Source organism: Ipomoea triloba, chromosome 4, assembly GCF_003576645.1.
Source record: "Ipomoea triloba cultivar NCNSP0323 chromosome 4, ASM357664v1".
In the NCBI taxonomy this organism is placed as follows: Eukaryota; Viridiplantae; Streptophyta; class Magnoliopsida; order Solanales; family Convolvulaceae; genus Ipomoea; species Ipomoea triloba.
In genome coordinates, this window is record NC_044919.1 from 8,853,512 (window position 1) to 8,863,645 (window position 10,134).

The 10,134-nt window shown below is 38.7% G+C and overlaps 1 protein-coding gene across 2 annotated transcripts; it reads right to left on the reverse strand.

Annotated features, from left to right (window-relative positions):
* Positions 1-1,670: 1,670 nt before the first annotated feature.
* Positions 1,671-9,435, reverse strand: LOC116016774 (3-isopropylmalate dehydratase large subunit, chloroplastic). Of its 2 annotated transcripts, none has more exons than XM_031257170.1 (15): positions 9,191-9,435; positions 8,948-9,082; positions 8,670-8,840; positions 7,877-8,029; positions 7,701-7,769; positions 7,494-7,610; positions 6,992-7,066; positions 4,748-4,825; positions 4,543-4,638; positions 4,314-4,363; positions 3,941-3,995; positions 3,528-3,659; positions 3,344-3,394; positions 3,074-3,232; positions 1,671-2,112 (listed from the first exon to the last, which is right to left on the reverse strand). In XM_031257170.1, exons 1-15 carry the CDS (start codon positions 9,236-9,238, stop codon positions 1,972-1,974), a joined length of 1,530 nt encoding a protein of 509 aa, XP_031113030.1. In that variant the 5' UTR covers positions 9,239-9,435; the 3' UTR covers positions 1,671-1,971. The 2 variants fall into 2 exon arrangements, with proteins under 2 accessions (XP_031113030.1, XP_031113029.1); XM_031257169.1 differs by having other exon boundaries at positions 8,948-9,085.
* Between the last annotated feature and the right edge of the window lie 699 nt (positions 9,436-10,134).

Genomic DNA, 10,134 nt, shown 5'->3' on the forward strand with positions numbered 1-10,134 from the left:
TGCTTTAGTCATCCGACGGGTTGAATTTCTCTTTCGCATGTGACTTCGGCTACGATTTCTCCTGCTGTTCGTCATTTCAAGATGGATAATAGTGTGAAGAAAGAAAAGATAACGGGATAGAACAGAGTGGCTCGTTCAATCCCCACGGACGGCGCCAATGATAGCGTAAATGTAAACGGGTCTACGATTACGCTACGAATACGTGTGTTACGTGTGGTGAAGGATGCCGCTCGGCCGGTCAATCGGTCGCTCTACCGGTTGACGACTGAGCGATAAGAAGCTATATCGCTCTACGGGTGACGAACAGTAACAAGGAGAGAGCAAGAGAGACGAATGAGCAAATCACAAGTGTATTCGTGTAGTACTGATGAGTTCTCCCTCCCCCTAGTGAGGGGAATTAGCCCTATATTTATACAAAGTGGATTCACTATGCACATGGTGTCTGATATGCAAGTGGAGGGCATATGGGCTGTCACTCCGCAAAATGCGCATCGGTTTGCTCGAAGTGGTTGAGTTACTCGAGGTGATGAAAACACGGATCCCTTGTTCCCGAAAAGTTGTCGGTCGTCACATCAAGCAACTGTTGCGCTCGTGAGCCTCCAATCCACAAGGTGTGTTGCTTCCGATCATGCACGGACCGGGTGACCGTCGACGGACCGGTTGGGTGACCGTTGACGGACAGGTTGGGTGCCGAACAGGTGATTTACGGACCGACTAGTACATGTGCATATTTACCCATCAGTGGGGTTATGAGTTTCCCTCGTCACCCAAAAAAATGACAATAATGACAATAAAAGACGGTAGAATGAAACCCAAAATTCTGGCAAAGCAATAGACTAGAAAAGTTCTAGCAACCCTTGAACTTGGGTGTGTTTGGAAAGCATGAAAATGATTTCTGAAAAATATTTTTCTAGAAAATGAGTCTTTTTCGGAAAAAAGTTTCATTTTTTGTGTTTGACATCTTGGAAAACTGTCTGTGTGTTTGGTTCATTTTCGGTTCATTTTTCGAAAAATGAGTAGAATTGTATAATTATATAGTTTTATTATTGTATTTAAAATATAAAAAATATATAAAATAATAATATTTATTATTAAAAAATGAAGAAAAAAAAATCGACGTCCGCCAGAAACCAGAGCAGCTTCGACGAAAACCAGTCCACCAGAACAGAGAGGCCATCCCTCGCACGACGAGAGTGATTTTCCATTTTTAGAAAATGACTTCCGAACTTTTTGTCCAGATGTTGTTTTCCGGAAAAAATGGGTGATTTTCCGTGGTCAACAAAAATCATTTTCCGTTGACCATATTTTTCGAACATTGCCAAACACCGAAAACTCGAAAAATGATTTTTAGGAATCATTTTCCGGGTTACCAAACACAACCTTAAACTCAAGTATGTGGTTATTAACTAAAAAAATTTTGATACAACAACAGATGACAAAATGAAACCCAAAATTCTAACAAAGTAGAAGACAGCAAAATGAAACGCTAAAATTTATGTATGTTTATTAACAGAAGAAATTCTCTATTTTTCTAGAAAAGTGAAAAGCTTTTTAAAAAAAAAAATCATTAGCTAATACATTTCTCTAATTTTTTTTTTTTAAATAGAGAATTGAAATAAACCCGAGTTTTTATAAGAGTTTCTGTCCGGTCCTCTAAAGTTTCATGGAGCTTAAGAAACTAGAAAAATGCACATTCCACCAACAAGATTAGAGGCATTACAATGAGATTAACAAAGATCACATTCTCCTCAAAGCAACTTATTATTCTAACTGTGGTAACAGTCTAACAGCACTTATTTTACATGGTGGGAAAAGATCATACTTGTGATCATGTTTACATAGTTTAACAATAATACTCATCCTGTCTAGAAACACATTTTCATACCTCACTTCAGATAGAGAACACCATACAAAACATATCGAGTTCTGATCAAAATCTAATCATCCATGCAAGTTGTTTATCGGAGAACCTTACTGCAAAAAGTCTCGGGGATCAGTGACGAAACCAGTCAGCGCTGATGCTGCAGCTGTGTATGGAGATGCGAGGTAAACTTGGCCTTCCTTGTGGCCCATTCGGCCAGGGAAGTTTCTGTTTGTGGTTGAGACGCACACCTGCAATTCAGTCCCTCGGAAATGTTAAGCAATGCCTATGTACTAATGTACCACAACAATAAGATTCAAATCAAGAAATTTTTTTTCCGAGCTGCCAATAATCTCTTGAATGTAAATAGAATGGACAGTTACTGGAGAGAACAAATAGAGGACACAACAAAGTATCGTGACCTTAAGGTCTATACTGAACCACCTTCCGCTTATGCATAATAGGGAAAAGTGGAAAACCATTTAAGATTGAGTTAATACATAATTTAGTCGTCGAGTATAGTGATTTTTCTCGATTTAGTCCTAAAGGACTTTTTGTGCTTAATTGGGTCCTGGACTTCGATGGTTCTACTTAATTAAGTCCCCTGTTAGGATAGATGGGTAACTTCCCATCAATTAATACCCAATTTAGTTCTTGACTATAGTGGTTTTACCCAATTTAGTCATCGGCTATAGTGGTTTTACCCAATTTAGTCCTCGACTATAATGGTTTTACCTAATTTAGTCCTCAACTATAGTGGTTTCTCGATTTAGTCCTGATTCTAATAGCCAGCAAAGGCAAAGGACTCGATTAGGTAAAACCATGGAAGTACAGGACCCAATTAAGCACAAAAAGTAATTCAAGAGTCGAGACTAAATCGAGAAAAACCACTATAGTCAAGGACTAAATTACTCATTTAAGATTTTAGGGACTACAGACATTTGAACAATATATAAACATCATTTGAAGTTTTTAGGGCATACCAAAATTTGAACACAAATTCTCGATTGGATTTTATTTCACATGCAATGTTTTATTTTTATTTTATTTTTGTTGTGCAAGCCTATATACACCTAATACACTGGCTATCATAGGATAAATTCAATTGGAACTAATCCTCATTTCATCCATAAAAAAATTATTTTGTGTGTGCCAAGATATTGGCAGTTGTAATTAAGAGAACTCAACGATTGATTGAAGTATATAACTCACCAGCGGTTCATTCATGCGTGCATAAGTGTCTCTAGGGCCACCCAAACAAGCCCCGCAACTAGGACTTGCAGGTGTATCACAACCTGCTTCCTCGAAAATCTGGGAACAAGTTTTTCCGCCGGATCCTGGAACTGGGAGGCTATATACGTCCATCCAGACCTGAATTACGTTATGCACAGAACTACTATCAATCCGTGTACTTTGACAACAATGAACCGCAGAGCATTGGAAACCACAAAAACACCAAACATCACAATGAAGACCACAAACCTTTTGAGTAGCAGGAACAAGGAACGTTGGAACTTTTACCTTTTTACCCCCCTGCATATTACAGACATTTTTTAGTCGGCAGAGAAATCTAATTAAATGAAACATATAAAACCAAATTGGCGTTGTTCCGGATCCTTAGACATCACCAAGGTGGATCAGACTATAAGCAGAAATATAATATTACCGCAGCTAGAAAAACTTTGGCAGCAGCCATGAAGTCCTCTGTTTTCCCACCAGTACACGATCCAATATAAACTCTGTCGATTTTGACATCTTTGCATTCTCTCGCTAATGCACGATTATCAGGGGAATGAGGCTACAGAGTTATCCAAAACGAAAAATTGAACGAAGTAATTAGCCAAATATTAGCAAGAGATACTCAAGCAAGAAGAAAGACGCACAAAAAAAAGCACGTAAAGAGATAAATTCTATTGATCTCTTCAGCAACAAAAGTACTACGTACAATATACTCATGCTGAATTGAAACCCAAATAACTAACGGAGAAGAGGAGAAATTTGAAAATTAAATACATCAAAACATCACTCTGGTTAATGATTTATTACTCGGTGCGTCAAATGAACCAAACCCTCACTCACCTTCGCCACTAAGGGCTCCAACTTTGATACATCGATTCTGTACTCTGAAAGAAAGCTGAAATAAAGTAGGATATCATAAATAAAGATTGAATGGCAATGAACAATTAAAAAATTATGGGAACTTTTCAGAATGAGATATATGTTTTCGAAATAGTAGGCACTAGGCAGATGCAAGTTTCAAGAACAATAACTATTCACTACATGCAATCATATCACGATGTGTTACTGACAAAACCCGAGATGGCCAGATACAGAAGTAATCTAAGTTTGCAAACACATGGTACTTGAAGATGAGGTGCAGGCATTCTTAATAAAAACATATAGCAGCAGTACTCTGTACTAGTTCAAATAATGATCCAAATCGCGAAAATACCTGGCTTGTCCATCACTGTAAACAGGTTCATATGGGACAGAAGTCTTTCCCTGTTACACAAAACGATGAAAAGCATTCATTAGCCAGGAGTGGCAAAAGTAGAATTCTTCCTCGACCAACCAGTCAACATCACAAAGTAATATTAACTGTAGAAATCCGGCATAACGTGTAGCCCACCAGGAGGGAAGGATTTGGGAGGTTAACTAAAATCATAAAAAATAGAGCTCACCTCAAGATACTTATAGGTCGTACTATCTGCTGGGATGACACCATTCTTTCCACCAGCTTCAACAACCATGTTGCAAAGAGTCATTCGTTCTTCCATCTTAAAAAATTACACGGCAATGAAATCACATAAAGATTCAGTGAAAAGCTAATTACAACTCAAACAGAGATGCTATACGGTTACTTCCACAGAAATCAGTAAAACTTACTGTCAAGCTTTCAACTGTTGTGCCAACAAACTCCATTGCTTTATATGTTCCACCAGACACAGAAATCTTGCCAATAATCTGAAATATAGAAATCTCTAATGAACAACATGTGAAAGTTGGAAGCTTTTATGAATCCAAAAGGTTGAAGAAACACAAAAAAAGAAAGGGGATTGCAGATTTGGCATTATGTGCAGATTTGAGAGGATGCAGAATGTTAAAGTATAATGTATAAACTATTAATAGTATATAAACTATTAGTAGTGGATTCCTTATATTAAGGCTAGTGGAGCACTAGCATGTATTAGGGCAGGATTTAGGGAGTCTTGTCTCTCCCTCTCTCCTATATATGTGTATCAGTTTCTGCAGTGAAGAACACACAGAAAACACAGAAAATATAAGTCTTTTAGCTACTGCCCACATTCAGCTTCTTCCCTTTTAGTTCTTAACATGGTATCAGAACATTCAGCTTCTTCCCTTTTAGTTCTTAACATGGTATCAGAGCCTACTGGGCATTGATCGGCGCAAAGAGGCGAGCAACCGGCAGAAGTTTCGCGGCGAACGGAGCCTCCACGCGCCGCCACGCGCCACCGTCGGCCGGAGCTCCGGCGACCGCTCGCCGGTGCGTGACGGCGCGTGAGGCCATTTCCGGCAGAAATTTGTCTCGTTCGTCTCGTTTTGATGAGCCCATTTCCTGATGGTGTCACTTGGGCGAGTCTTCATCAGCTTTAGAAGCTTCGTCTCTCTTTCTCTCCCTGTTCTTCTCCGGCGAACCAGCAAACCTGGATCAGCAGTGACGAACCAGCTTGTCGAGCAGTGGCGCAGCTGGGTCATTTCCAGTGACCTTGGACTCCTCTTCTCCGATGCTTCATCTCTCTCTTTCATTTCCGGCACAGCAGAACGCTCCTGGCAGCAGCTGCAGTGGTGGCTGGGGAATATTCCCGGCTGCTATGGTTGTAGATGATTAAGTAATAGGTATTTTTGATGTTGGAAGTGTTATAAGGAGGGAGGATCTCTTTGCAGTAGGTTTGTTGGGCAGCAGGTTTTGGGTTTTGTGTGTTTTGGTTTTATTTTGATGGTGGAATGAAGGGGAATAATTGGGCAGTAGATTGTGTTGTTTAGTTTGTTTTAATTTAATTTGGTCTTAAGTTTAGTTTGTTTGTTGTTTGGGTCATGGGAATATCTCATATTTAGAAGTCATGCTATGGTGTGAGTGAGAGGTGCATTGTGGTGTTTAATTGGGATGGTGAAAATGGCAATCCGTCATCGGAGAAGAAAAATAGCATAAAGTTTTGGCCGAATGATAGTAGGCTTCGTGGTCGAGTTGACAATCTTGGTAGCCGAATGATAGTAGGCTTCGTAGTCAAGTTGACAACCTTGGTGGCCGAATGATAGTAGGTTTCGAGGTCGTGTTGACAATCTTGGTAGCCGAATGATAGTAGGCTTCGTAGTCAAGTTGACAACCTTGGTGGCCGAATGATAGTAGGTTTCGAGGTCGTGTTGACAATCTTGGTAGCCGAATGATAGTAGGCTTCGTAGTCGAGTTGACAACCTTGGTGGACGAATGATAGTAGGCTTCGAGGTCGTGTTGACAATCTTGGTGGCCGAATGATAGTAGGCTTCGTGGTCGAGCTTTGTGGTCAACTAGAAAGACATTGACATGTTTGGGGACGGGAGGTATCTGTAGGCATTGGTAGCATTCAAGCTTTTGTTTCAGGGGGAGTGCTAAATCCCAAGCTTGTTTGGTCTACGCGAGTAGCGTCAACTTTGATGGCGTGTACAAGGCCCAGATACAAGTCATGAGTTACTTTATGTGGTATTTGGTTAAGTTTTCTGCCAGTACTCAAGACCATCCGATTGCATCACAACATCAAAGTTTTCAACAGTAAATCTAAGGCAAGACAGTTTCAAGCGCTATGGTTCATGTGAGATATTTGTAACAAGCTGCAGCATAATTGATATCTATGCTGCAGCTTGAGGGGGAGTGTTAAAGTATAATGTATAAACTATTAATAGTATATAAACTATTAGTAGTGGATTCCTTATATTAAGGCTAGTGGAGCACTAGCATGTATTAGGGCAGGATTTAGGGAGTCTTGTCTCTCCCTCTCTCCTATATATGTGTATCAGTTTATGCAGTGAAGAACACACAGAAAACACAGAAAATATAAGTCTTTTAGCTACTGCCCACATTCAGCTTCTTCCCTTTTAGTTCTTAACACAGAATACCTATTATAACAAACTTACTTGCAAAATCAAGTCCTTAGCTAGCAAGTAATCAGGCATTTCACCATCCATCACAAATCTCAGAGTTGGAGGAACCTGCATTATACATGGATGCAGCATGTAACAACGGAAGTACATACAATAAACTTATAGAATACATTTCAACATACATACATACCAGAAGAAAATTTTAGAAAAACTTGGCATCATTCAATCTAAAAATCCTTACTGTCACTTGATCTAAAAATTAAAATTGGCATCAGGCAAATATAATTGTGCAAATGTGCAATATTCTACTTTTCTTTTTATCAACTATCCAGAACTAGAAACTCTAAAGATAAATATGAAATACTGCAATTAACTCATGTATAGTGGTCCTAAACTCCTAAAATTGTTCAGAAATCCATCATATGGTAATTTTTACTCTTTTCTTTCCAGTTTCAGGGGCAGGGTGAAAAGATGCAGTAGAAATATTCAATAAGCAATTCATAGTTTCATACAGCAAAAAAGGGAACTTGCAAACCTTGAGCAAAATCTTCCCAGTACCCAATACAAAGCCTGCATCTGTATTCCCAATTCCAGTAGCAAATTGCCCAAATGCTCCTGCAGTACAAGTATGGGAGTCTGTGCCCAGCAATACCTGAGAGCAAGCATACAAAGTCAGTATTTGATATGGTCATATGGAGTCTAATACTTTTAAAAGTTTAGTTTACAAGTAAATGGAAATGACCTCTCCAGGTCTGGTATGACCCTCTTGGGCAAGTGCAACATGGCAGACACCTTTGTAGTCCGGGTTGGCCTAGAAGGTAAAAGAACATATTTGTTCAGAAACAAAAGAATAACCACATATTCAAAGTCTCAGACAGTTCAGTTTTATGAAAAATACATGGGGCATTAGCACCATACCCGAAAATTTCCAAGATCCTTGATGTCATAAAAGTATTTAATATTTTGCTCAGTGCAGAACTCCCTCAAGATATCCACATTACGGTTAGCTCTTTCATCACTTGTAAATATATAGTGGTCAGGTATGATAACAACCTTTTCACGATCCCAGACCTAGTGTTGAAAGAAGGAAGACATCCAAATCATCAGAATCTTAGCATCTATAGAGGAATAAAAACTCTATAAGCTCTGGTCTACAGAAAAAAGCTTCCTGGACTACATTGAAAACATTAGGATGCATTTTCATTTTGATAGGAATTCACAAATAACAAAATGCAAGTTTACTATGAGTGAGCATAGATTGTTTTCAGTAAATGTGGTAGAAATAGTCAATAAGCAATTCAAATTCAATGCACTGTATGCCATGGATAAAGATGGTCTATTGGCCAAAACCATTTATTACATGAATCGACAACACTGAAACAAAGTCTTGAAAGTATCAAACACTGACTATCAATGAATGGATGAAACTTAAAACTTTTCAACCTATCCTGACTTCAAAATCATTAAAGTTTTAAACTTTTAGCTACTCTCGAGACAAAATAAACTCTGGTTATGACCAAGCTCAATATAGTTCCAAGTCCATAAATAAGACACTAGAAACAAGGTATTCACCATTAACATTCAAGCAATTATTAAAATGACTTCACATACCAAATTAATACAACAGATTTGATTACATGAAGGCAACTACCAGCAGAGTATCAGAAATTTTAGCTCAGGTTCAATATCATCTAATTCAATTAGCACTTACCCTAGCATCTTGCCCGAACTCTTTCTTGAAAATTCCAATAGAACCTGGTCCACAGACATCATGGGTCATCAGAACATCAACATCTACCCAGACATTCTCACCAGGGCTCAACTGGGACTTCTGTGAAGCCTTTGCCAATATCTTCTCAGTCATGGTCATCCCAGTCTTCACCTAAAGTTATAATAATAAACAGTTAAATCAACCCCTAACTCGTCTCAAAAAAAATAATCACAAGTTTCGCCGAAACAATGAAATGAAATGAAATAACAAAACCCAACTGAGCCAGTGGTGGCAGGGGAACGTTCAGTTTGCTGTGGCGCCATCACGGACACAATTTTCTTGCAAACGCTTTTCTTTGCCGTTTGAACTGAGATTGGACGCTGTGAAGAGAAAGCAGAGAGACCCACATCTTTCTGCTAAAAAAACAAAGAAATGAAAAATGGGTTAACATAACATTCCCACGATTAGGGAAAAAGATTGAATCTTGAAGAGTAAATATGAAGTGAAATAGCAAGAAAAACCTTGTTGATGAATGGTGAGGAGCTGGAGGCAATAGCAGAGGAGGCCATTGGAGATTTGGGTGTGCGCAGAGCAGAGTGGCGGAGGTTAAAAGAAGGAAAGAGGGCGTCAGTGCTGGCGTCTGATAAACACAGTAGCGGTCAATATTCGAAGTTCGAACCCACGTTTGGCGATGAATCTGCGCCGCTCAATTTCAGGTCGACGGTGAGATCCGGGTGAAGCCGGTGTTTGTGCACGTTTTTTCTTCTTCTTCCTCTTCTCCATTTTTTTTCAATATTTTTATTTTTAATAGGAGAAATGGTTTAAAAAAAAAAAAAATCCTCAAATTTTACCTGAAAATCAATTAAGTGTTCAAATTATTAAAAGGTGTAATTAAACCTATTAAAATTTTATTTTGGTACAATGAAACTCAAAAACCAGTTAGTGACCTATGATAGCATGTCACTAGAATTTTGGTATCATTTCTTGCCCGAAATCAACAGGCGTTGGTCGCCAATTGTCTTTTCCAGTGACCATTTCTGGTTGCCTTCTTCGGAGAGGCGATCAAAACTGGTTGCCTCTCTCTGGAAAGGCTTCGGACAACCATAACTAGTTGCCTTTCTTCTGAGAGGTGACCACAAATGGTTGCCGGAGAAGGCAGTCGTGTTTCTGTGGCAACCGACACTGGTCTCCAACAATTGATTTTTTGTTGAAAATGATGTCAGGACCTTAGTGACACATGTCACTAACTTGTTTTTGAACTTCATTGCATTAAAATAAAATGTTAATAAATAAGTTTAATTGTAACTTTAAAAAGTCTATGCACCTAATTGACTTTTTATGTAAAGTTTGAGAACTTATTTAACTCTTTTTCTTTTTTTTTTTTTATTATTATAAGAAAAATGGAAAATGTGCAAATAAGCCATCAAACTATTTGAGAATTAACAATTAAGTCATCAAACTTGAA

What these genes read in the sequence shown, in the direction of transcription:
- LOC116016774 (XM_031257169.1), bottom strand. Translation starts at nt 9,238, where the DNA reads ATGGCCTCCTCTGCTATTGCCTCCAGCTCCTCACCATTCATCAACAAG. An exon ending in AGTTCGGGCAAGATGCTAGG is followed by an intron (nt 8,030 to 8,669) that starts GTAAGTGCTAAT and finishes TTTCAACACTAG; the next exon opens with GTCTGGGATCGTGAAAAGGT. An exon ending in CTGGGAAGATTTTGCTCAAG is followed by an intron (nt 7,067 to 7,493) that starts GTTTGCAAGTTC and finishes TGTATAATGCAG; the next exon opens with GTTCCTCCAACTCTGAGATT.